Source organism: Cornus florida, unplaced genomic scaffold, assembly GCF_030987335.1.
Source record: "Cornus florida cultivar Cherokee Brave unplaced genomic scaffold, ASM3098733v1 CherokeeBrave_3.0.0_Hap2_Chr04, whole genome shotgun sequence".
Classification (NCBI taxonomy): Eukaryota; Viridiplantae; Streptophyta; class Magnoliopsida; order Cornales; family Cornaceae; genus Cornus; species Cornus florida.
In genome coordinates this window covers 104,861,986-104,889,446 of record NW_026775574.1, presented here as the reverse complement: position 1 = coordinate 104,889,446, position 27,461 = coordinate 104,861,986, and the positions used below count along the sequence as shown (strand labels likewise).

Below are 27,461 nucleotides of genomic sequence, written 5' to 3'. Positions count from 1 at the left end.
TACCCACCGTTAAGCACATTGAGAGAGCAAAACGGTAGAGTTCAAAATACTTCAAAACGACGTCATTTTAATATTACAACATCCTTGACGATCGAGTTCGGTACACTTGGACTTTTGTGCAGCTAAAAATTGAAGACGTCTCTTATAAGTGGCTGGTCCCAACGGTAGCCACGTCACCATCTCCTGATTCACTTTTTTTTCCGCACTTTTTGGTGTTATAAATTTACAGAACCAACGGTACTACAAAGAACGTTGATGATATATATCTTGGTTCGTGTTCAGTTTTGATCCGAATAAGGACTCATAAAAATGAGAAGACTCTCTTCGATTTCTTCTCTTATCTCTCTAGGGTTGGCTCGTCGAACCTCCAATTTTCGAATCAATGTGATTAGATCCTTATGTGATCGCTCCCATCTCTCTCCCTCCAACCGTCGAGGTCAGTCCTTTCACAATCAATTTTATCTTATCTTTCTGTTTTCTTTGAGCCGAGGTTGGTCAATTTGGTTTAATTCTTGATAGATTGGTTCCTCGCATGCTTTTGATGATCAAAGTCACAATTTTGATTCGTCACTCAATTTCTCTCGTCCTCTACTCTTAATTTCATTCTCATTCATTTGATTTACTCTTCTCTTGTTTCTTTGATTTGAGCTTGATTAAATTGGTTAATGTAATTCTTATTTTGCTCTGTGTGTGCTTGTGTGTGTTTTTGTTTTTTGCTTGGCTTGATATGATTTGAACAGTAACAAATGCCAACTGTGTTAATTTTGGGTGATAACTTGAATAATTTAAACAGGAAACTGGGTTAGGGTTGTAACTTGTAAAATGACCTCTTAAAGCGTAGGAAGGCTGTGGGGTTCAAAGGGTTGAAAAGTGTAGGAAAATCGAAGAAAAGAAGTAAATAAAGTAAAAGAGGCGGCTAGGCAACGCATAAAAATTCTCTCTAGCATCACTTCTAGGATTAGGATTGCATCATATAGTGTCAATTGAGTTGCAGAACTTCCCTCTAAAGTTCATTGAAGTGATCTTTATTGAACATGAAAGAATACATGGATAATGGTCAATTCCTATTCCAGCTAGGACTTTGACAGTTTTATAATAAGAACTTCAGACTTTGGATAAGATCATTTTAACTAGCTAAAGACAATGTGATAAACATCTAATACCATTACTTGATCCGCAAGAACATCCGTGGACCAGGTTACTGTTTGGCCTAAAGCATGCCCCAGTCAATGGGTGTGTGGCGACCTTGTGGGCGGATGTGCCATGGGCGGGTGCGAGGCACTGGCAGGCTACCACACTGGGCAAGCTACGAGTGCACAATCCCACATCGCCTGGGTAAGGGAAAGGTGAAGTGCTTACAGCTTATATGGGAAAGGTGAAGTGCTTATATGTGGTGGCGTTCTCTCCAATTGGTATGAGGCCTTTTGAGGGTAAAGACCAATAGCAAAACTGTGCGGGCTCGGACCCAAAACGGACAATATCATACCATGTAATGGAGTGGGTCGTTACAGGGTGCGAGTGAGTTTCCTCACCTGCGAGCGTGCCAAGACTGTGATTGGTTTGATTTGCAGCTACGCTGGCCTTGAGGCAGAGTAATGCACAACCATGCAAATATTCCTGGTGCTATTGCCGCGTGGGTTGTAGTCCTAACCTTATCTGACTTTAGTGATTGTGGAGAACAGAAATGATCCTCTGGCTAATTCTTATAACTTTGGCCCTACAAAGGGCTTTGCTGACTTATTAAGAACATCTTTTGTTTGATAGCATGAGAGAGAGAGAGAAGAACCTTACAACAATTCAAAGAAACGTAACTCTTTTGTCATTAACCATTACAGTAGATCAAGATTGCTTACAAGACTTGGTCGCTTACAATCTACACTTAACCCAACTAAAAGTAAATGTTAAGTTTAACAACTACAACTTGCAAAGGAAATTAAAACTTAAACACTACAACATTAATGTAAGAAAGCAGTAAATGCAACAAAGTAAATGCTATCCTAAGAGTGGAACAAAAGTTGTGCTGAAATAAATGCTACACTAAAAATGAAAGCATTACAGGTAATTGGGGAAGAACAAGGTTTACACCTTGAGCTACACTGCAGGAGCAAGCTTCAAATAAACTAAGTATGGAAGATCGCGAAGGGCGACAATATGAAATGTAATGTGCATTGGTGCTGGACCTTTTTCTCAGATATAAATGAATTATATTTCTAGTCGAGGCTGTGCAATGTCGGCCATTGGATTAGATTTCTCATCAATGGCTGAGATGTCTTTGGGTGCAAGCTGTCACAAGCGCACGTAGAGAGGAAAGCTGAGCCTTTGATGGGTCGCTTTGACTGCCACATTTAATGCAAAGGATGGAGCACCACCTTCGACTTGACAACCTGCCACCAGCTCTGCCACCTCCTTTGCTGTCCCCTTATCTAGGCACTTGAGTGCCTCGCTCACTGGACTTGTCACTTCCGTAGCTTTGGCGTGCTTGAGTGTTGGGAAGGACAAAGTCGAAGGTTCATTGGCCTGACCCCTCTGGCCAATGAGCTCGATTCTAATATTTTCAACTCTGGGTGATTAAAAAATTGAAATGGATCCACTTGGGAGATTCAAAGTGGGAACTTGACTCCTCTCAGCTCCAAGAGTTTTTCCATCGGCCTCTGCACTGGCTTGCGGGATCCAACATGAGACCGTGCAACCAAATGCCTAATTTGGGTGCAAACAGTAACATACAGCCTGTGTCTGCACATAAACTTAAAGAGCACACAAAATATACTTAACATAACTCAGATTTAACTATACAAGATAACATAGTTTGTAGCCTCTAAATTATACAAAAATTGTGACATATATATATTTTCTCTCTGTGAGACTCGTTGAACACATGGTGGATGAAATATATATATATTTCTTGTTTCTGGCGAAATATTTCACTATGTGAAAAATAGGACATTACAAGTTTCAGCCCCCCAAACCCTAGCTCTCTCTCTCTCTTTTGCAATTTTCAGTGTCATCCCACTCCAAACCTTAAACGCCCTTATATATCAGGCTACAAGAGAGTACTAAATAGGGTTCACGACCCGCAAGCAAAAAATGGGTCAAAAACCTCGGGGGGGCTGCCCCCGAACCCCCAAAGCTTTGGTGTGAACTAGGTCGGAATACTAGATAAAATGCTTTTGATTGAGGTGAGCTTGGTCCCTTTTGATGGATACTTTGGTTGCCATCTAGGTAGTCTACACCTGAATATTGGTCCCACACCAATGTTGCCTTAAAGGATGAGCATAATGAAAGGACTGTGTGTGCTAGGAAGATAATTGACCTTACTTTTCAATTTTTGAGCCAAGTCTTCCACATCCAATTCTTGCCATTAGGTATCAAAGTAAAAAAACGAGTACACCAAAGGTATATATAAAAGTACACCAAATCTTTCTACAATGGTCCCACAATTAATGATCCTATTATTAGTTATTATTAATTATTTAACATTGGAAATAACATATATGTAAATATATGTCATTTAAGAAAATTTCTACAAGTCATAATGCCACACATTTGTTTGCGTAATCGTTATGGATACTTCCTAGTATAAAGAGGGGTTAGATTGTTAAAAACAAATTACTTACCTAAAATATTCAGCCTCTACTCAGAATGCAATTTTAAAAGCTATAATTTTTAGCTTCATAAAAAAACTCGATATTTTAGGTCTTTTGCCTAGTCTTCATTTCCCCCTTCTTATGTTTTATCTACTCTTTATAGGTAGCAAGGTTCCACAGAATTCGAAAAAAGAACCGAGCTCTGGTATCGGGTTGACAAGTAGAAGGAACAACGATGATGTCCAGATGGAGAGGAAGCCTTACCAGCCTTTTTTAGACTTTGCAAAACATTCTTTATGGTTATTAGTGAGCTAGAATCTGTAATACTTCAAAGTTTTTATTTTTTTAGCTTTTTAATTTCTATGTATATTTTCTATTTTTTTACCAAACACCACTAAACTCCATTTTTAAAACAAAAGAGCTTTTAAGTGGTTGAACAGCAATCCCAAACGGATTCTTATTCAATCAAAACACGGGATGAACCCTACGAAATATTTGGGGCATACCCCAAGTTACAAAAGAATGTGGAACTCCCAACTCCACCAAATGAGTAGAATCCCAAAAATGGCCCAGAAACAATATAAACTCAAAGAACAACAAACACAATTGTCCCAACATACAAAACAGAAAGCTGATGTAAACTGGAAGCTATTCCCCATCAAACAAGTCTCCAGAAAGCAAGAGTCATTGGCAGCAGAATTACAAAGCAAACACCACCACCAACAACCAAAGCCCATTCGAAGCAGCCACAAAACTTTGAGAGCATCTTCCCAGCCCAAATTTCTGCAGAAGAAAGTAAACATAAAACACCAGTTGGAACAAACAAGAAGAAGGGCAATAACTGAAGCATTTCTCATTCTGCAGATACCAGAACATCACCAAAAAACAGAGGTTTCTCAAAGCAGAATTTCCTTCAAACAAAATTCTTCCAACAGCATATACAAAGCACAATAACAACCCAAAATCCTAACAAAAATTAAGGTCATAGAAGTATAGCTACTGAAGGTAGTATTAATAACCCAGCAAACTAAAAAACAGTAGAAATGGCTGACAAGGATGCAGTTACCCCAAAATGCTATCAAGGACATTCCATTATCTGCCTAACCTATTAGATTGATTTACTTGAAACTTCTGCAAAGAGACAATTCTATCTCTAACCACAGCAATAATAGTCTTTTTGAATAGTGATGAGGTCTTTATATTTATTAGTGTAGAGCCTATTATTTTTTCCCTTCAGAAAATGTAAACTGTGGCTGCAAAAGCAAGTCTGTTAACTTTATAATTTAGAGATTTGCCTTTAAGAGATCGATACATCCAATTCAAAAGGCCAACTCCACTGATATCTGTGCCATTGAGCAACACCTTTAGAGGAGATAAAAGACCAAATTCTTGATGTAAAGTCACAGTGGAAGAATAAATGATGTCTATCTTCAACTGATTCCCTACAAAAATACACAGCTGATTCTAGAGATCAGCTCCTCATGAGCCATCCTATGCCTGGGTAAAGAGCCTACCATTTACAAGCCAACCAAACCACAAAAGCATACTTGGAGTATTTCTGGGAAACCACACAATATCACACCTTTAATAACCATAGATAGGTAACTTTAAATGTGAATCTTTATTTATTTATTTATGTTTTTTGGGTGTTGGGGGGGGGGGGGGGGGGGGGGGGGGGGGGTTTTGGGTTTTATTACCATAAATAGAGTTTTGAGACTTATCAAAAAAAAAAGACTTTTGAGAAAAATTTGGGGGGCCATACCCCTCCTCTCTCCGCCTTTGGTTGTAATCCTTCTTTCTCATGGAGGATTCCGTTTGCCTAGACTAGGTCTTGTTGTCTTTTACGGTTGAGTTTTCCCCGTTAAAAATCCCTCTGTCCATCGTTTTATTGCTGTATGCATGCATAGATGATGGATTAACTACAAGACCCCCCCACCCCCCGTCCCCCTCCCTCTAGGACTAGATCACGGGGCGTGACTCTCTATCATATCCTAGGGTTATGATTGTGTGAACTTTCAACCCCTATGTTCCCATCTACACTTGAACCATAGGTGGCAAGAAATATTACCAAGCTAACGGCTATTGGTAGAGAACAATTATCTAACATATCATTTTTCTTTTTTGGAATTTAGTTTACAAGTATTATTATCAATGAAATTTATTATAAGTACAGTGGTTAATAGAAAGATGGGATTTCAGTCGTTAATATATGTTCAAATTCATAAGAGATAGGGAGAGAGAGAGAGAGAGATTGAGAGAAATGTGTATATTGTCTTGCTTATTATTCAGCCCTCTAAATAGGGCTTATATAAAGAACAAGGGTTAGACATCCTAATTAACACAATTACACAATGACCCTAACTACTATGGGTAATTACATAATGACCCAACATTATAAAGGATATACATTCTAACACTCCCCCTCAAGCTGGAGAATATATATCAAATAATCCCAGTTTGGAGTAGATACTCCTTAACCGATTATGACCCAGTGCTTTGGTAAACATATCAGCTAGTTGATCTTCAGACTTCACAAATGGAGTAGAGATGTTACCACTTAATATTTTTTCCCGAGTAAAATGACAATTAACCTCCATATGTTTGGTTCGATGCAATGTGAACTGTTGCTTGGTTATCACAGAATAATGGAGTAGGAGTTTCAACTGTCAACCCAAGTTCCTTTAGAAGATTTTGTATCCATGTCACCTCACTAGTGGTATGTGTCATTGCCCTGTACTCAGCTTCAGCACTAGACCAAGCTACCACTATTTGCTTTTTACTTTTCCACGTAACAAGATTTTCTCATACAAATGTGCAGTAGCCTGTAGTAGATCTCATATCTGAAGGAGAACCAGCCCAGTCAGCATCTGTAAAACCTTCCACCCTGAGATGACCATTTGATTTGTATAGTAACCCAAAACCTGGAGCTCGTTTGAGATATCGGATAATCTGAAGAACAACAATCCAATGTGGCATTCTAGGAGCTCCCATAAACTGACTTACAATGCTAACTGCATATGAAATATCAAGTCGAGTGATAGTGAGGTAAATTAATTTCCCAACAAGGCGGCTAAATCTGCCTGGGTCATTAAATAGATCACCCTCATCAGACACAAGTTTTGTATTTGAATCCATAGGAGCATCAATTGGACGACCACCTAACATACCCGTTTCTTCTAGCAAATCCACAACATATTTCCGTTGAGATAAACTTATACCTTCCTTGGATCTAGCAACTTCAATACCCAAGAAGTACCTAAGTTTACCCAAGTCTTTAGTGTGGAATCGATTTTGCAGAAACAACTTCAACTTAGCAATGCCTGCGGAATCATCACCTGTGATCATAATATCATCTACATACACCACAAGAAAAATGAAGCCAGCTTTAGTGCGCAGGTGAAATACCGAATGATCGGTCTGGCATCTGTTAAGACCAAATTCTAATGCCGCCTCAGAGAATTTCCTAAACCAAGCCCGTGGAGATTGTTTCAATCCATATAGGGTCTTTTTAAGATGACAAACAGTGTGACGATACTCCCCCTGAGCAACAAACCCAGGTGGTTGCTCCGTATAAACTTCTTCAACCAGGTCACCATGTAAGAAGGCATTTTTGACATCCAATTGGAACAAAGGCCAGTTACAATTGGCAGCAATGGAAATAAGAATCTGAATAGAAGAAATCTTAGCAACAGGAGAAAAAGTCTCATCATAGTCAACACTAAGTCTGAGTGTACCCCTTTGCCACTAGGCGAGCCTTCAACCGCTCAATAGACCCATCTTGAAGGTATTTAACTGTGTAGACCCACTTACAACCAACCGGTTTGGAGCCCGGAGGTAAGGGAACAAGATCCCATGTCCCATTATGATGAAGGGCATCCATTTCATCTACCATGGCTTGCCGCCAACCCAAATCAGAGAGAGCAGCTTGCAAAGTCTTTGGAACAAAAGTAGCGGATACTTTGGATAAAAAACAAGATAAAGAGGATGAAATATGACGATAGGAGACAAAGTTAGAAATGGGATGTGCAGTAACACATGACCGAATACCTTTACGAAGGGCAATAGGCAAATCATCAGGTAAAGTCGTCGGATCTGAAGACTCTGAAGGAGATGGAGGGAGCGAAGTAGGTGGGCAAGGTCGTCGAGTATGAACCTGCAATGGGATAGCAGAGCGAGGAGGTGCGGAAACAGGAAACTGAGAGGGAATCAATGGCAGAGGTGGCTCAGAAGTAATATCGAGAGGAGTAGTAGAATCAGAAAAATATGGGATAGACTCAGAAAATGTTACATCATCACTAGTGAAATAGCGTTGGAAATGAGGACTGTAACAACGATAGCCCTTCTGAGTGCGTGAATACCCAAGAAAAACACATTTAGTTGCATGAGGGTCGAGTTTATCAAGACCAGGTCCAATGTTATGGACATAACACACACAACCAGAGACCCGCGGAGTCAGATTAAACGAGACGGAGTCAGGAAATAGAACAGAATGAGGAGATTTACCCTTTAGCACTGACGAGGGCATCCTATTAATAAGATAACATGCCGCAAGAACAGCATCACTCCAAAAATGTTTGGGAACATGCATATGAAATAAAAGGGCACGACAGACTTCCAGAAGATGACGATTTTTATGTTTAGCTACTCCGTTTTGCTGTGGACTATAAGTACAAGAAGATTGATGAATAATGCCCTTAGCATGAAAATAAGTCTCAAACGGGTCTGAGAAATATTCTTTGGCATTGTCAGAACGTAAAACTTTAATGGAACACCCAAATTGAGTTTTGATTTCTTTGCGAAATATTTGAAAAATAGAAAACAACTCAGAACGATTTTTCATTAAAAACAACCAAGTCATCCAAGAATGATCATCCACAAAAGTCACAAAATATGAAATCCATTAATAGAAATATGTTTTATTGGTCCCCATACATCTAAATGAACTAATTGGAAAGGACTAGCCACACGATTATTTGCTCTTGGTTTAAAAGATACACGACAATGCTTACTAAGTTGACATGTTTCACAAGACATAGACTCAACATGACTAAGACCGGGAACTTGATGCTGCAGAATTGATAGTGAGGGATGGCCGAGACGACAGTGCCACTGGAAAGAAGACAAAGATGATTGAAGAGCCGTGGGAGATGGTGCAAGATCGAAGTAATACAGGCCACCTACTTCATGTCCTGTACCAATTCTCTTGTACGTCTTGAGATCCTGGAAAAGACAACATGTGGGATAAAATGTTACAGAACAGTTAAGAGATTTAGTAATTTTACTAATGGACAACAAATTAAAAGGGAATTGAGGAACATATAACACAGAGGAAAGGGACATAGAAGGGGTAAGATGAACAGTTCCCAAACCTAAGACTTTAGTTGATGATCCATTAGCAAGCGTAACACTTTGAGAGGAAGGAACAGATTGAAAATCAGATAAGAGATGAGAACTACCAGTCATGTGATCGGATGCGCCAGAGTCAAGAATCCAGGGACTTTGACTAGAGGACAAAAGACATGCAGGGGCACTACCTGATTGAGCCAAGGACCCCATGGAAGATGAGGTGGAAGTCCGTTGTTGAGATAGAAACTGAGCATACTCATCCCGGAGAATCGTGACCATAGCAGGCTCAACAGCCATATGTGGAGCAGTGGATGTGGCAGAGAGAGAAGAATCCCCATCACTAGAAGTCACTTGATGTGCATAGGAAGAAGATGACGGTTTCCCGTGAAGATCCCAACAGTAATTGACAGTGTGATTAGTAAGACCGCAGTGAGTGCAAATTTTTGAGTCTTTGCCTTTGCCTCGACCACGGCCACGACCACGGCCGCGGCTGAAACGACCACCACTACCACCTCCACGAGAAGATTTGAAAGCCACCCTGGTTTACAACTAAGGCAGAACGTTCACTGTTAGAAGGGGCAGTGACACCACTGGAAGCATTTCCTGAAGCGCCACTAGATAAAGTGGCACGCTGGAGTCTGGATAACATATCAGGTAGAGAGGGAAGTGTAGGGCTACCCAAAATCTGTCCACGAACAGGTTCATACTCTTGTGACAATCCTGTGAGAACCCGAACGACATTAAAATCCTCACGTTGCTGCTGCATGCTTTTCACATCAGAGGTGATGGGTTGATACATATTCATTTCTTCACACAGTCCCATTGCCCGTGAGAGGTATTCTTCTAAACTGTGAGTCCCTTGCTGGAGGTCAAAAAATTGTCTACACATCTTATAAACTCTGGTTATATTACCAACACCAGAATATAACTGTTGGAGTCGGGTCCATATCTCCTTGGCAGTGTCCAGATATAACAAGTTGGAGCTAATATGAGGTTCAATACAAGTCAGCATTAAGGAGATGATCTGAGCATCCCTTTGTTCCTATGAACTAAAATTAGCATCACTGCTTTTGGGTTTATCTTGAACCAAATGATTGCCAAAGCCTTTGGCTTTCGGGAGAATGGCCACTGACTTGGCCCATAAAATGTAATTTTTTCCATTAAGCTTGACTGAAGTCATGGGAGGATTAAAGGATGCAGGAGATAGGAGATCTGAACTGGAAGCCATGGAGAAAATAAAAAAACGAACTTGGGAAAAATGCAGAATCGGAACCGGGTTGGATCTGGATAACTGGATTGGATCAAAAACAAGTCTTTGCTATCCCGGTTTTAGTAAACCAGGATTGGAATAGTGTAGCCGCGTAACCAAACAGGGGTGTTCTTCTTCACAATCCCACCAACAAACTCCGGCAAGCACACAGCGGCGACACCACACAACTTCCGCAACTTCCGACGAAGAAAAAAAGGGCAGAGATGACGGTGGGTGTCGGTGATCTTGCTGATGATCGAAGCGGCAACAACACAAACGGCCAAGGGGCTTCAGATCTGACGGTGACAAAGGAGGCTGCAGATCTGATGGCGATGAAGGAGGCTGCAGATCTGAAGACGACGACTACGGGCTTCAGAACTGACGGCGACTAAGGACGATGATGGCTTTGAGTGATGTTCTCAACCTACCGGCGGCACGAACTTCCGGCAAAACCACCGACGACATACTCACGATTCCAGTCGCTCTCATACAAGGGCAACACACTTGTCGTTTCCCACACCCATGAATTTATACCGCTCTGATACCATGTTCAGATATAGGGAGAGAGATAGAGAGAGATTGAGAGAAATGTGTATATTGTCTTACTCACTATTCAGCCCTCTAAATAGGGCTTATATAAAGAACAAGGGTTAGACACCCTAATTACACAATTACGCAATAACCCTAACTACTATGGGTAATTACATGACCCAACATTATAAAGGATATACATTCTAACAATATATATATATATTTTTCTGAATTAAATAAGATTTATGAAATTAAATGTGATATCACGGGTGGAAAAGTATGAGTTTAAATTTGTAATTAGTGACTGACTTTAAATTTGAAATTAGTGACACTCCATTTTAGCCAACGAGTCTTCAGTGTAGATACTCATCATTTGTCTGTTTAACACTTCATTTTACTCTTCCCACTGCTAGTGGACAAACATGCATCAATGGTAATCATCAGTGGTATCAGAGTAGTGATGTTGTTGGGCAACGGTCTGGGAAATTTTTTTGACCTGTTTTTCTGTTGCAGGTCGTGGACCTGGCTCTAGAATTCTCTTGTAGCCCAATATATAAGAGCCTAAGACCTTTCCAACACTCGCTGAAATTTGTAATCTCCTATTTTTCGCATAGTGAAATCTTTCACGGGATCTTCACCGTGGATGAACCATGTAAATCTTTGTGTTCTGTATATGGTGTGTATATTTTTTTGTCGTGATTCTTGATTGTGTTCTTGGTTTGTGGTATTTGTCATAACAAGAGCCTAAGACCTTTCCTACACTGGCTAATTCCATGTTAATAGCTACCTAATTCAGATGTTTAAATATTATGGAATGGACCAACAAAGTATATCAAGTTAAGCTCTAAGACTAAGACCCCCCCCTCTCCCGTCCTCACGTGGAGAAGAAGGAAGACAGCAGAACAGAGTGCGAACTTACACTAACATACAGAATTGGAGAGCAGATGCAGGTGGAAAAAATTGAACCTAAGACCTCCTAGAACTTAAATCTGATACCATGTTAACTACCAACTGATGTTAAAATTTTAAACTGTTAAAGAGGATGTAACTTAATTATTTATATCCTTTTACAATGGTTTATGGGTTTTTTCATATAAAGCTTTCTTAATGCTCTTTCTTGAACTTGCTTGTGGATAATCATGCATACTTTTCTCCTTTAGGACCGCTTACGCATTATAGGAGTCTTGTTGAGCAAAGGAAGCTACAACATGATCCTAACCAGGAAAGGGTTGCCTTGGAACTTGAAAATTTGCTAGGGAGGTTGGATCAATATGAGAAAGATATGGAGGAATACCATGTAAGACTAAATATCTCAGTTTTTATTTTTTTTATTTTTCCTTCTCTGTTGTGAAAGTGAGATTAGCCAAATAAATTTTCTTATGATTGTGCATCTTTTCTCACCTTTTGCAGGTTAACTTAGCTAAGTGGGAGAAGAGCAGAGAAAATGAGCGGCGCCGGCTTTTGATGGAGGAAGCTGAGGCCAAACAGCAAGGAGGTATATTGACATCAGTAAACATGCATCGAAATCGATTTGTTGAAAGGTGGCTGTCACGGTGAGAAGCACTGTTTTGACGTTCGTTTTGGAAATGTTTTGAACTTCTCACCTCCTTGGCAATAGATGCTCATAATAATGTTTACTTCAGGACAATTTACTCATTTTGGTGTGTGGCTTTGTTTATTCTGAGCATTATTTAGTTGATATGAGGCTGTATTACACAATTCATTTTAAGAGGAAAATGTGGAAGTACCATGAAAATAAGTATCTATTATGTTTTTTAATTTTGAAAAATTATTTGTTCTTTTATGGTGGAGTTATCATCATAATCACGGAGACTGACAACAAAAAAGTAGAAACTGTATCATTATGGAGATCTTGAATGATCTTGTTTGAGTTATTTCTAAAGTTTGAACCATAATATAATCACTTATCTAGAATAAATTCGATTGTAACAAAGTACTACTTTCATTTTCTCCTAAGCATTCTCTTCTGTTTGTTTTGCAAAACCGCCTAGACAATCTGTGTATCTATAGGCTTGTGCTTACATATATTAAACTTAAGTCGGCTGCGAAGCTAAATGAGAATATTGTGACATTCCACAGTTGGAGATTTTCCATTTGTTGTTTGCGGATGACACCGTGTTTTTTTGCGATGTCAATGTTTCTCAGTTGAGATATTTGAGGTCTGTTTTGATTTGCTTTCTGGCAGCCTCTGGTCTGAAAGTTAATGTTGGAAAAGTGTTTTGGTTCCTATGGGGGAGGTCCAGGATATTGCTGCTCTTGCTGCCGTTCTTGGGTGTGGGGTCCGCTCTTTCCATATTTCTTATTTGGGATTGCCTTTGGGGTCTCCGTCGAGGAGAGTGGGTAGTTGGGATCCTGTGGTTGCGTGGTTTGAGAGAAGACTAGCCGGGTGGAAGAAGCAATATCTTTCCAAGGGTGGGAAGGTCACCCTTGGATCTGATGCTTCATGAGGCACCAGGGCCAAGTGACTTACCCACTTGAGCCAACCCCTTGCGGTTGAGCAACAAGCATATTTTGCTACTCATAAATTGCATATTGCTTTCTTAGAGTCTCTAACAAGGACCTGTTGACAAATCTGCATCTTTGGTCAATTAGAGATGTCTTTCTATTTTTTCCCTTTCTGGATTGAATCCTAATTTCATGATTCAACCTAAAATTGTATGTTCACTTCATAGTTGCTAATGCAGATTTAAGTGCTTATGCTATATTCATTGGTATGAGATTGTTTAGTTTAGTTGCAAAATATATGTGTGTTCATATTGTCTTGTGACTAAATATTATAAATTCATAATGGAGTCAGTTAGGTAATTAATATATGTATATATATGTAAAATTATATTTGAATATCATTTCCATTTGTGGTAGATGCAAGTCCATAGGCATCGTATTTCTGGATATGATGATACTTTTTTCACTGGCCACTTCTTTTAGTTCCTTTCTGCTCTAATTGAATCTATATTGACTCAGCCGAAAACCTGAGAATGTAGAAGAAGGAGTTGGGAAATGGGTTTCTTATCTTAATCGAGAGAAGACGTTGGATTCAGTGGTTGGTCGCCGTCCAATTGCTCCACCAGCTCCAAAAGGATTATATCTTTACGGAAATGTTGGAAGTGGTATGTTGGTAATCTTACTTATTCTTTCCTGCTAAGCATATATGTGCAATTTGAAAATTAGATTTTCCATTTCTTTAAAAAATTAGAGCTGGGATTATTCTGTGTATATATATATATATTGATAAGTAATATATTCATTCAAAGGCACTCAAAAGAGGAGTGCATCCCAAAGAATTATACAAGGGTGAGAATCCTGTAAAACTAACAATGTTTCCACTATATCCCCAAAGATTTACAATTAGATCCTGGAACCTGAAAGAATAAAGAACAAAAGATAGAGAATTTCAGCATCCAAATTGGAACCTCCACCTTATCAAAAGACCGTCTGTTCTACTCCTGCCATAGACCCCACCACAAGCAAATAGGCATCACCCTCCAAGCATCACAGGCTTGCCTCCACACTATACAGCCCCTCCAAGCCTCAATCATGCTCTTCGGGGACTCTGACATAACCAACTGAATTCAAACAAAGCAAGGATCATGGCCCAATCATCCCTAGCAACCGGGCAACGTAGAAGATGGCTCACTGACTTCTCTCCGCCCTTGCTCATGCAACACCAATTGATGATAATTTGATGTCTCCTCCTCAGATTATCAAATCTTCAAGATCCTTCCAACCAGAAATTGGGCTAGTGATTCTTCCATCGATATCAACATTGGCAGTCTCCACTAATTTTACCCTACAGCAGACCTTCCAACCAGAAATGTTTCAGTTCTTCCACTCTCCTCCGGACTCCCTTATCCTCCACAACGAACACAATCCTTCTATCTGACAATGATATGGTTGTCTCCCCGATGGTGGAGAGTCGTGGGAGACTCGCTACCTCGAGGAAGAAATGTGAATGCATTCTTAAGACACTTGAAGATCAAAACATAGTGATTGATAGTGATTTATTGTGCACCACTCTGCAGGGAAGACAATGCTTATGGACATGTTTTATAGTGCCACTGAAGGAATTGTTAAGCATCGGAGAAGGTTTCACTTTCATGAGGCAAGTGTTTGATTGTGCTTATGTGAGATCCTAATAATTTTTTATGATTGCATTCATGGATATGCCATTTGTTTTGGAAGGCTTGCATTGTTATAGTAAAATGTCAACTGTCACCTCTCATGCTTCTTATGGGTCTCCATTTTGAGAAAATTTAGGCTTGTTATTGTTGATTGCTAATTCAACGATTATAAATAAGAAGTTATCTACATCCTATGCTTCCTTCCTGATATGTAGGATATGATGTTCATATAGCAGCATTCCATTCATGTCTATCCTGCTTTACAGATAATTTTTCAGATACTGGTGACTATGTTGAGTACATAAAACAATTCGTTCTTCATAAGGTCTCATATGACATATCTGTTATCCATTCTTCTAATGAACACCGTGCTTGTTTGCACCTCATATTTTCATTATGTCTGTCATGATTTTATTTCTTCTTTGTTCTAATAGCAGCTAGGAGAACTTAACTTATATACCATTCGCTTTTCATTTTGTACTCTTAACTATTCTCCAACAATGGCTGGTTGAAAGGTGGACAATACCCACCTTCTCTTTAATGAAGTGTAGGAAAAAGATGGAAAGATTTGAGTATTCCACCTTTAATTTGACAAACTCTAGGAGTTGCTTGCATACTTAGTGAATCTAAGGGTTACCTGATGCAATCGTACGGAAGTGGAAATGGTGTTTAGTGATGCTTAGATTATTTACGCCCAACAACTAGGTTACATTTCATAACCAAAGAATGGAAATAGAATCGAAGTTTGAGTATATTTAAGTTTCTTACATTACTGGAAGATTGATGATGCTAGAAATGTTTTCTAAACATTTTCAATGCAACTATGGAGCTTAAGAAGAAAATAAGTTTGCAATTCTATAAGCAACCATCCATGTCTCCTCAGACCATTTTCCTTTTTACACATGTTTAAAAAATGTAGATGGAAGAATCAACAATGTCTCCTCAGACCATTGCTGAATGAGTGGTGCCGAACTCGCAATGCCCTTGTTGCGGTCAGACCACCCTGGCTCTGATACCAAGAAGAACTGTAAGATAGAAGGAATACAAAAGAAATATGTAAAGGCTTAATGAGAGTAATAATGTGTAAAGGCTTGAATGTAACACACATTCATAGCTCTGGTATGTATATACTAAAAAGAGTACATGTTAATATTACAAGAAAGGAAACAAAATAAAATCACTGCAGATTCTATGCCTAGACATATGTGTAAATGAAGTCAAATCCAATAAGTATAGCCTTTCATATCTAGGCTAATATGGTAAGTTACATCCATGATTCTAGCCTATCATATCTCTGCTAACAGATTCAGACCAATGCTACATGGAAGCTCCACTAAGGCTTTGACATGTGTTACCTATCAAAGCCTTTATTTTCTGCACTCCAAAGGCATTTACTGCTACAAAGTTACGCGTTTCAGACTTAATGCTTGTGCGATGTACCACCACGCCATGCAAAGGATATTTGACGATATGCTCCACAAAGTTATTGAGTGTTATGTTGATGATCTTGTGATCAAGACAAAGAAGAGGGGGGATCTTTTATAATACCTTTGTATAGTTTTTAATTGTCTGAGAAAATACAACTCACTGCTACAAAGTTATGCGTTTCAGACTTAATGCTGGTGCGATGTACCACCATGCCATGCAAAGGATATTTGATGATATGCTCCACAAAGTTATTGAGTGTTATGTTGATGACCTTGTGATCAAGACAAAGAAGAGGGAGGATCATTGAGAAGACCTTTATATAGTTTTTAATTGTCTGAGAAAATACAACTCAAAATGAATCTCCTCGAGTATGCATTTGGCATTACATTGGGAAAGTTGCTTGGCTATGTGGTTTGTTACCACGGTATTGAGATTGATCCATCCAAAGTAGATGCTATACATAAGGTGCCACCGCCTAAGAATTTAAGGGAGCTTCGAGGTCTGCAAGGTCAGCTTGCTTTCATTCATTGGTTCATCTCAAATTTGGCTAGCCACTGTCAACCTTTTAATTGACTCATGAAGAAGGACGCCGCATTTGATTTGGACCAAGGCTGTCAAAATGCTTTTGATAGTATCAAGAAGGGTCGTGCTTCTAGCACCGATATCGGCTTGAACCGATAAAAAGAAGCACTATGTGGGGCCTACATGGTGCTTATCTCTATCGGTCCAATTCTTTTTTGGCCAGAAAATCTCATCATCCTTGCCTTTATCCTATACAAATGGGTAGCCTTCTTGCACAAAATAATGAAGAGAACAATGAGCGGGCATCAGTAATTTCTTATGATATAAAGTCTTATTTGGAGTCTATTATTTAATTCTGTAATTTTGTTTTCAGGAACTTTTTAAATAGTTTGGGTAATTGAATTTGAGTCTTATTATGTAATTCTGTTAGGTATTAGTTATAGAAAACATTAGTGAGTTCTTATGATGCCTCTGAATAGGCTCTGTTGGTGTAAAGCAGGATTATCGCTATATGCGAATAAACTTTGAAGAAAACATAGTATTTGGAAGAGGTCAAAATTCTGTGTCATTCTTTCACCCTCCTCTGTCTACTCTGCCTCCGAAATAGAAGAGATTAGAGTGAGATGGAGATAGAAGGGAAGAGGAGAAGAGAGAGAGCTCAAAGCTCCTCCAAATACCTTTCCCTTTTGCTTAAACTTTATTCGTCCCTAGGGCCAATCTCATTTTCTGCCAGTGGGCTTGTTATCATAAAACCTAAAAACTCACTAAAGCTTTTGGAAACTGATAGTACTCAAAGTTGTAACCTAATAAAATTCAATTTATACTATTAAAACTAGTAGAAAGTCCCAAAAATTATAAATACAATATTATCTAACAGACTATTTGACATCTAATAGCAAAAATATATCAATAAATATATCACTTTCTCATGGGCCCCACATTAATTATAGTCCATCACGCAGCTAGCAGATTACTTTTGGCACAATACAAAGTAGTCTTCTCTAAGAAAGTATTGAAATGAAGGGCATGGAATTTTCAGTACATACTATAATGCATGCATGTTTGCATATTGCATATGTACATACAGTAAGAGTGAGAGAGGAAGAGGATTTTGACATCTTTTCAATGTTAAGCTTACTGCTTCATGCCTTATCAATATTCGCATCATCCATGTAATGCTTGCAGTAACTTTAGCATCCTTTTATTATCTATTTTTCCATACAGTTCATACTCATAAGTTCTATAAGCAGGCCATGCTTGAAATAAATGAACATATGCATAAGATATGGAAGAATCAAGTGGAAGATAAGTCTTCGCAATCGGGCATTTCTAGTTGGATAATGAATCTTCCATTCGATACAAAAGTTAAAGAATGGGTAGCTGCAGAAGAAAGATATAAGCAAGAGGTGCAGATGAAAAACATTCTTCCAGCCGTAGCAGATAAGTTTCTTATCGACCGGCCAGCAGAACAAAGAGGAGCTAGCATTCTATGCTTTGATGAAATACAGGTAAAAAAATTCTTTTATGTTTTAAAGTTGCTGCATTTGTTTATAATTTGAGATCACAAGTATTAAGTCTTACTTGTGCACTTCATCATCAGTCACATTCTTGTGGGGCATATTCTGGCAGTTTATCCTTTTTGTCCTATTCATTTTTTGGTTATAAGGGAGAGCTTAGATATCAAGCACATGGAAGTGGTTTTTGGTGCCAGTTCCAAATATGTGGCATCTGATATTGCTAAAAGGCTCTTAGTTACATAGATCATTTACTTCAAGTGGCCTATGTTTTGTTATGCTCTTGTCGATCTGATTAACTCAAGGCTTTACATATTTGCAGAAAATATTTTTTCACATTAGAAACATAAAATGTTTGTTATTTTTGGGGGTTGTGGTGGTGGAAATCTATTGGGTCCTCTAACACTTGGGTAGATCCATGTTTTTCGTTTCTCTTTCAAAAGTGCTTGTTTATCCTTTGAAATTAAGAAAGATCTCGAATCTTGTTTTAAAATGATAAAGAAAGGGAATTTTTTTAAAGGAAAGTGAATAAACATTAAGCAAAGGGAAGACAATGCTTGTGATGTAAACGAGATCTCAAATATCTGAGTAGCATTACTAACAAATGAACTCAACAAGCCTTGTTTTGAAGTCATTTCCATAAATTATGTTTTATCCATACCTTCAATTAAATTTACACCCCATCATATCTCTCCTTAAAGGCTCTCCTCAAGTTAATTTGGATCTTTCCCTTTCACCTAACATTATCCTCAATGTGGAGCATTTCAAAGTTCCTCAACTGTACAGTTTTTAAATGACACATGGTCAAAACATTTTAGTCGTTTTTATTTCATTTAATATCTAATAGGAACATGTACCATCTCACTAATGTGCTTTTTCAAGTTATTGTTTAATATTTGTTTACACACCTATCTCAACATACGTATCCTTGCCATGCTCATTTTATAAAATATGTTATTTCTTAGCACCTTAATGTTCTGTATAAGCTTGGTGTAATAGTTGTTTTATATAATTTATCTTAGAGGCTTAGAAGTATATGTTGGCCACACAATATGTTAGAAGCACCCTCCACTTACCACATAAAACTTCTAATCTACGAGTAATATAATTTCCATTCTCTCGCTCCTTATGAATGATTGAGTTTAGGTAACAAAATTGTCCGGCTTTTAGTATCTCCTCTAAATTCATGTTTGTATTTCTAATTATATTAACATTATGTATCATATATTCAATTATATTTCGATTATCTTAAATCATTTATTTATTGAGCTTCTTTTCGTAACTCTAATTTATCATTATTAATATTTTAGTTTTATCAATTAAAACAATATCTTCCTACATAACCAAGATAGATATATAAAGGCTTATTCTTATTTCTTACTATACTTGAAAATTCATTTGTTTTTCCTGTATTATTCTTACTATATTTGCAGACTCATCATGCACGTTCATTGTCATGTCAATACGCTTATTTTGAAACATCCATTCGATTAATTATATCAAATGAAAGTTTCTCGCAAATATGAATTAAAAGCTTAAAACAGTGAAAGCATTGAACACATTGGCAGCCAACTTTGAACTTTCCTACCTCTGACTGCATTTCCTGAATCACCAAGGAAGAAATGGTCATTTGTGAACTTATGGTTGGTTTTTCTTAATAGAAGATTAGCTATGAAAGTCTGGAAGTCCAAAACATTCTCACACGGTGTTTGTCAAACAGTTTGGAAGAAAATTTTGATTACTTCCAACTTTTTCGTATCCTTATTGGTATTTGGTAGTGAGCTTGGATCGTACAATAATCAATTACTGTTTTATCAAGTTATTCAGAAGCAAAATGTGGATGATTGGTTTTAGCTATTACCATATTTCTGAGTAATGAAAATGGCTGTGTACAAAAAATTTATTGGAAGGAATACTAACAAGGAAACCTAGGAAGATTTGAAGACTAAGATGAGTAGGTTTAGAACTCCCTGTATGCTAACCATGTCTTTCTTTCTTCTTCTTCTTCTTTATTTATTTGTTTATTTATTTATTTATTTATATTTTTTATTATCCTCTATATCTAACATGACAGTTTCAGATCAGTATATTTGATGAAAGTTGGGCTTTAGGTTTGTGGAAGTGCATCTTTCTGCTAACGAGTTGTGTTTGTTCACATGTGGATTGCAGAAACCAGCTCATAAACTATGGACTAAATTTACAACTTTAAATTTCTTGCTTTCTACAGACTGTTGATGTGTTTGCTATTGTGGCCTTATCTGGAATTCTAAGCAGATTGTTAAGCACCGGAACTGTGCTTGTTTCCACCAGTAATCGAGCACCAGGGGACTTAAATCAGGTGTGTTCAACTGGATTCTTTGAGAACCATGACTACTTTACCAAGTCATTTCTCTAACATGTGCTGTCACCCTTCAGTTTTTGTCAGTTCTGTCAGTCTTAGATCTTTTTCATTTTTTTGTCTGCTGAGTTTTCATGATTGATTTTCATAAGTTACAAAAAAAAATTTGGTGACTATTTTAGAGTTAAAATTGCTGTAGACCAAGGCACATTTGTTTCTAAAATATTTTTTGTTCAGGATGGTATGCAGCGGGAGATCTTCCTAAAGTTGGTTGCCAAATTAGATGAGCACTGTGAGAATGTTCTGATTGGAAGTGAAATTGATTATCGCCGCCTTATAGCACAGAGGTCTATAGACCAGGTGAGAAATCAAAACAATTAGTTTATGTTTTTGATAATAAACTGACTTTTGATGCTTATCTTAGGAGTTCACTATTTTTTTCTGCATGCAGTTCCTTCAATTCTTTTTACTTTTTTCTTATGGGTAAATTTGTTTAAGAAAACTGCAAAGGGACCCCAAAGTACTGGCCAAACACAGCCAGATCAAAAATGAAAAGGCCCAACACCACAAAATAAATTTAATTGTATATTCTATTCAATCTCCATGACACCCAGGCGCTCCTCAGAAATACTTTCTAGATGCTCCAAATTCTCTATCACTAAGATATATTGCCCCCCACAAAATAGAAGAGGGGGGAGAGAGAGAAATCTGTTAGTGTTAACTGAGGAAGTGATCTTTGAAAAAGAAAAGGAACATCTCAGATACTCCTAACAGCATATTCAAGACCATGTAACTGAAGCAGTGTGTCATAAATCAAAAGATGTTCCGATCTGTTAAAATCATTACAGAGTACACACATATCTATCAGCAGCATTCCCTTCAGTTGTTTAAAAGTAAAGATTCTAGTCAGATGCATGCTTAGCCAGGAGAGAGACATAAAGGAACAGCAAGGCACCCCTGTAGGGCAATTTACTTAATAGAAAGCATGGTCAACCCAAAATGAGATCTCTCAACTTAAAAATTTATAGTCAACGAAGGTTTTCACCAATTAAGACTTTAATGATTTCAAACAAGTGAAGGACTAATATAAAATCAAAAAGCCAAATGGCTACTATAAATCAATGCATAAAAGGATAAATTTGCTAAAATACCATTAAATTTGTAAAATTACAAAAGAAGTCCCTGATTCTGAAAACTGCTACTCTAAAACCAAATGGTATATGGATTAATTGTGGTAAATTTTTTTTACAAATCTCTGCAGGTTCACTACTTCTGTCCTCTGGATAGCATTGCAGTTAAGGAATTTGAGAATATGTGGGATGAGGTTACGAAACAATCTGGAGGAAAGGTCACCTCTACTAATATACCAGTGATGTTTGGGAGGTAGTTTTTAAACTTTACAGCACAAACTTTTTTCTTGCAATTGATCCAACTAAATGACATACCTTTGGTTGTTAATCAGAGCACTGGAGGTTCCTGAAAGCTGTAATGGGGCGGCACGGTTCACATTTGAATATTTATGTGGTCGACCGGTAATATGCTTTATTTCGTAGAGCTGTTTGTAACTATTCGTACTTAATTGAAGTACTGGATTTATCATCCTTGTTTACTAACTTCTGCACTTGATCTTCCAGTCCCATCCAACACTTTTTTGCCCCCTTTTTCTCTGTTTAGTTCATGACTTGCTTAAGCAATCTGATTCTGCAATCAGTCATGTTGGTAGTTTAAGCCTGAAAACTCTTGACTAAGAAAAATGAGAAAAGAAGCTACCCATGTTCAATAAAAGTTTGAAAAAGGGGAAAAGACTTTCTTCATAGAAGATCTCCCAAAACCGAGATTTAGAAAACTTGGCTACAATGGACTTGGCAAATTGGATGCAAACTAAAATGAACAGTTCTTTAGTGACCATTGATTTAAGTATAACAAAGTCTAGTTAACAGTCATCTTCTTAGTATTCATAAACTGATGTTCTTCTCTATCCATGGATACTATAACAGGAGAACCAAACATTTTGTGTATTTTATTCGTTGTTACTCAAGCTTGTTTGTTCATTATGATTGGTCCGCCTTTTTCTTATTGTTTTCATGTAATGTCAAATGTCTTCAGGTTGGGGCAGCAGATTATATTGCAGTTGCTAAAAATTATCACACAGTTTTTATCTCCAACATTCCTGTGATGAGTATGCGTATTGGGGATAAGGTACCATCGGCTTCTTCCTTCATTCCCATAACGTGTTTTCAAAGTTAACCAGTGATAATAAGATGAAACTGTAACGAATATTACCCTAAGGAAAGAGCTATTAGGGCGTTCTTTGGTAGATTGTTCACACTCCTGGAGCTATAAGAAATAGGCAACACCCCAGAGGGGTGGCAAGCCAAGCTTGGACATCCCAAAGCTTGGCTCAACTGGGCTCATTTGTAGTCCTATTCATGGAGGAACAAACTAAAAAGCCAAGTCTAAGGACGGAAGGCTAAAATAGCTCATTCCTCATGTGTTGAGCATAATTACATATGCATGATGGCCCCATGATCACTAATGGGGCCATCATGTATGAAATGACAGAGTTTTGCAAGATAATGGATGCCATGTAATAATGACTTTACTCCTAAATTTCACCTTGACAAATGCATTGAACTAGTTCCCATGGCCGGACTAGTTTGGTCAACGGAAGATTATTGCGGCCATGTCTGCAATTTGATTTTACCTTCCAGATTGATCGGGGCTGTAAAGGACAAACATATATGTATGACACCTTTCATGCATGTGTGCATGTATATTTGTGTGTGATGTGATTTTCATTGTTAATGTGATTTTTGGAGCAAATTGTGCAGTATTCCACCTTAAATCTAGTAAAAGCCTATTTTGCCTGAACATTATGACAATGACGGTATAACATGAGAAGACCCGTTTTGCAGTCAAGTGGATGTAAGACTACATCTCCATTATATATAAAAATACGTTCAGCCAGCATATGACTCTCTCCAGCACTAGCACTACCATGTAGACCTATTTCTATTTTAGCTCTGTCTCTCTCTCTATCTCTCTCTATCTATCTTTCTCTGCTTTCTCTCTTCTCTCTTTTTCATCCTTTTCTCTCTCTCGCTCTCTTTCTCTCGCTATATATATATATATATATATATATCTCATTCCCCCCCCCCCCCCCCTCTCTCTCTCTCTATCTGTCTGTCTGCCTTTCTCTGTTTTCTCTCTTACTTCTCTCTTTTTCATCCTTCTCTCTCTCTCTCTCTATATATATATATATATATATCTCATTCTCCGTCCCTCTCTCTCACTCTCTCTCTTTTATGGTAGGTAAGCAGCACACACACCACACTGTCCCCCGAGGGGTTCAACCACTTCTCTCCACTTTGGGAAAGAGAACTCATACCACCTGGGCCAATGGGCTAGTGGTTTCCTTACCTATCTCTTCTTTCTATCAACTTCTTGTTTCTTTCTCTGTCAATCTCTCTCTCTCTCTCTCTCTCTCTCTATTTTAGTTTACTAAAATTTCCTTCTCCCTTAGAAATCCAAATTGTTCCATGAATTATGAATGGAATGGATATTTCAGTGGGTATTATTCTGTCTTCATTCTACATTCCACGGCACAAACCACCATATCAATCAATCAACTGGAAAAATTTAAGTCATTGGCAAAAAGGAAGTACCATCCTGATAGGCGGGCCCTCCATTACCTCCTCACCATCGCTTGACTGTTTCTCTAGACTGTCCTTTGTCACGGTTGTCTCAGAGGAATATATTTGGCTTACATTTCTAGTTCTGGCCAAGGACATTGGCATGTCCATCGTCTGCGCTTCCGAAATCACGAGCCAATATCTTTGTCTGGGAAAACGGCACAAACAGGTGGCTAAGTAGTCACAATATCCTTTTTATCCATTCGTCACATATTCACAGATTAATAGATCATGTGCCCCTGAACATACTTAGAGAAATGCATATCTTTATGTATTATTCTAATGGTGCATAATACCCATACGGCTATATTACAGAGATGTAATTCTTGTATGAATCACATGAGCATTTAGACTGGACTATATCTGTTGATGTTCATCCTTATTATCATTTTTAACGTTAGTGTGTTTCTGCTTTTCAGGCACGGAGGTTTATCACCCTCATTGATGAATTATACAATCATCATTGTTGCCTATTTTGTTCTGCTGCTGCTTCTATTGATGATCTATTTCAGGGAACTGAAGAGGGAACACTTTTTGATTTGGAGAGGCAAGTGCTTTTATTTGGAAAGTGACATGTAAAGAGCGTTTATGAGAGGGAACTAACAACTCATAAAGAACCCTTTTTCTTTCCCCTTATATATATACAAAAGTTAAATACACCAAACCCTATGTGGCGGAGCCACTCCCTCTACTTGCAACGATAATTAACATGAATACGCAACAGACCTGAATCAACCTTCATTATCTCTTATACAGTTTAGTGTAAAATCATTTGATGCCTATAAAGGTTTTATCAGCTTTTTTGTGGAAATTGGCATTCTGATTTTAATGGATTCGCAGTTATATGAGCGTTTGTATTCTCGTTTTCCAGTTTCCAATTCGAAACAGAGACAGAAGGTGCAAAACTTCGGCGAGACGTTTTATCAGAAGGCAAAGTGAGTTCAGCAGGTGCGCCTGCTGGTATTATTTCCCTGCTATCTGGTCAAGAAGCGATGTTTGCATTCCGTCGAGCTGTAAGTTGTCTTCCAGTCTTTAACATGTAATTGTTATTTGTGATGCTCTTTCTCTTTCTCTCTCTCATGATGGTTGTGACCTGTGACTCAGTTTAGAAGACTTCTGTACAGTCCAGTTTATTCTTTTATGATTCCTGAAACTGCTTTCCTATTGATTAATCCTGATGTTTATTTTCTTAAATAGTTAATTAGCTAATTGGTAACCGTTCTATTTTACTCTTCTATTTAGTTCATAAAGTAGTTATTTAAGATTGCTTTTGCTTAGTTTATTTTCATTATGTTTATTATGTAGCCAACCTGATGGTATAGTCTTAGAAATAATGCAAATATTTGACTTGATGGTGAAGAAATTTAAGTGATTTTAATTAATAAACCCTTGGTTGCTTTCATATGTGTATTAGACATCCAATGTCGTATAATTTTGTTGAGCTTCCTGAATTACTCGATCTCTAGAAGAGGTGGCCTAAAGTGTATTCCCAAGTTGTATTGCATGCTAAGTCGGTCATAAATTATGGAGTTAATGATTTTGGTCATAAATGATAAATTTGATTGTCTTTGTCATTTTCATTTCCAAGATGTAACGTGTTAGTTCATTTTTAATTAAATGAATCCTTACAGGTTACGTAAATCCCTCTAATTCTGTCACTGGATTTAATTCGTGATGGTATCTCCTTCACTCTGTCACTGGATTTAATTCGTGATGGTATCTCCTTCACCTCCAAACGAGGAGGTTGAGAGTTCAATTTGCGTGCCCCGTTCCTATTAAAAAGAATCCCTCTAGTCCTGAGCTGGATCTTGTACGACAACTGAGAATCCCATAGTCTCCATTTGGTTCAAGGAAATGGGAGTGGACAACTGCCAGTTCCACCACTCACCATCATCGTTGCCACCACCACACCAAGATTATATGACCATATTGGGTTATCACTGGTAACCTAATAAGTTTTAAGTAGAACCATTGCCGCAAGCACCAACTAGGTGTCACTGAACTCCCTTCAGGAATTCCCTCCTGATTTACATAGCCTCCAACATGAACTTCTCATTGTTAGAATTCCATGTAATGTTATGTTCAATTCTAAACCCAAAAAAATGACCTGAATTTCTAACATCTCATACAAACATAAAATTTGAAGTCCACATATGTCCAAGTCCAAGTTCAACAATTTTTTGATCAGAGGAATAAATTCAGATTCCTGATCCAATGTCCAAAAGCAACTTTAGCGGACCTTTGATGCCATTAACTTCAAGTGAGAGGTCTGAGTACTAGCTCTGCAGTTGATTGACAATTAAAATGGGAGAAAGGGACCATCCTACCAATGTGGGTGCTGGAATCGAAACTGTGTAGGTGTCATGTTCCAGTTTCAAGTGAGAGATCTGAATACTACCTTCACTTTACAAATTAAAATATGAAAGATAAATATATATATAAAGAAGAAGAAGAAGAAGATGAATACTAGCTTCACTTTACATGATAACGGGCATTTTTTCATGTAATTTCTACAATTAACATTTTAGGCCTGAATTATTTTTCTAGGTAGTAGATAATGCTCTTGTCTAATACGTCTTGTGTATTGGTAAATGATTCATGATTTCTGTAGTTCTTCATACAGCTTCTGAATTTTATAAAAGCGAATAATTTTGTTGCAATGTGTTTAATATAGAAGCTGTTTCTGTAGGTCTCCCGCTTGATAGAAATGCAAACACCTTTATACCTTGAAGGAGTCCGCAATCTTCATCCATATTTCCAAAAACAGCGCCAAGGATCTGAGAACGGTGGTGCAAGAATTCGACAATCTCAACAATCATTCTGAGCAGTAAAAATTTGCGTATAGTATGCCGTTTTACATATTTCTGATGCTCATTCATTATCTCTTGTATTCGTCTTATTACTTTGTTTTGTAGTCTTCTCTGTATGTTATCTTTAACTATTGGAAAATCTACATTAATAAAAAGAATGATTCTTTTTAGGTTCTGTGCTTCTGTATATGAACGATATGAACTATTACAAGATAATTAAGAAGGGGGAAATAAAAGAAAGGGGTCAGCAAATATGCGTTGCTTTCAGATTATGGCCTAATGGCACAAACATTTTGCACAAGAGT

General features: G+C 37.9%; 1 protein-coding gene across 2 annotated transcripts; it reads left to right on the top strand.

Annotated features, from left to right (window-relative positions):
• Positions 1-231: 231 nt before the first annotated feature.
• LOC132304463 (uncharacterized) lies at positions 232-27,331 on the top strand. 2 transcript variants are annotated; one of them, XM_059802146.1, is made up of 15 exons: positions 305-436; positions 3,748-3,904; positions 11,871-12,007; positions 12,121-12,263; positions 13,696-13,841; positions 14,754-14,833; positions 18,053-18,310; positions 20,544-20,654; positions 20,892-21,014; positions 21,916-22,037; positions 22,117-22,186; positions 22,761-22,853; positions 24,766-24,893; positions 25,218-25,359; positions 27,036-27,331. In XM_059802146.1, exons 3-15 carry the CDS (start codon positions 11,993-11,995, stop codon positions 27,168-27,170), a joined length of 1,566 nt encoding a protein of 521 aa, XP_059658129.1. In that variant the 5' UTR covers positions 305-436; positions 3,748-3,904; positions 11,871-11,992; the 3' UTR covers positions 27,171-27,331. The 2 variants fall into 2 exon arrangements, with proteins under 2 accessions (XP_059658128.1, XP_059658129.1); XM_059802145.1 differs by lacking the exon at positions 3,748-3,904 and having other exon boundaries at positions 232-436.
• The last annotated feature ends 130 nt before the right edge of the window (positions 27,332-27,461 follow it).

What these genes read in the sequence shown, in the direction of transcription:
- LOC132304463 (XM_059802145.1), top strand. Translation starts at nt 310, where the DNA reads ATGAGAAGACTCTCTTCGATTTCTTCTCTTATCTCTCTAGGGTTGGCT. An exon ending in AAGATATGGAGGAATACCAT is followed by an intron (nt 12,008 to 12,120) that starts GTAAGACTAAAT and finishes CACCTTTTGCAG; the next exon opens with GTTAACTTAGCTAAGTGGGA. An exon ending in GTTGAAAGGTGGCTGTCACG is followed by an intron (nt 12,264 to 13,695) that starts GTGAGAAGCACT and finishes ATATTGACTCAG; the next exon opens with CCGAAAACCTGAGAATGTAG.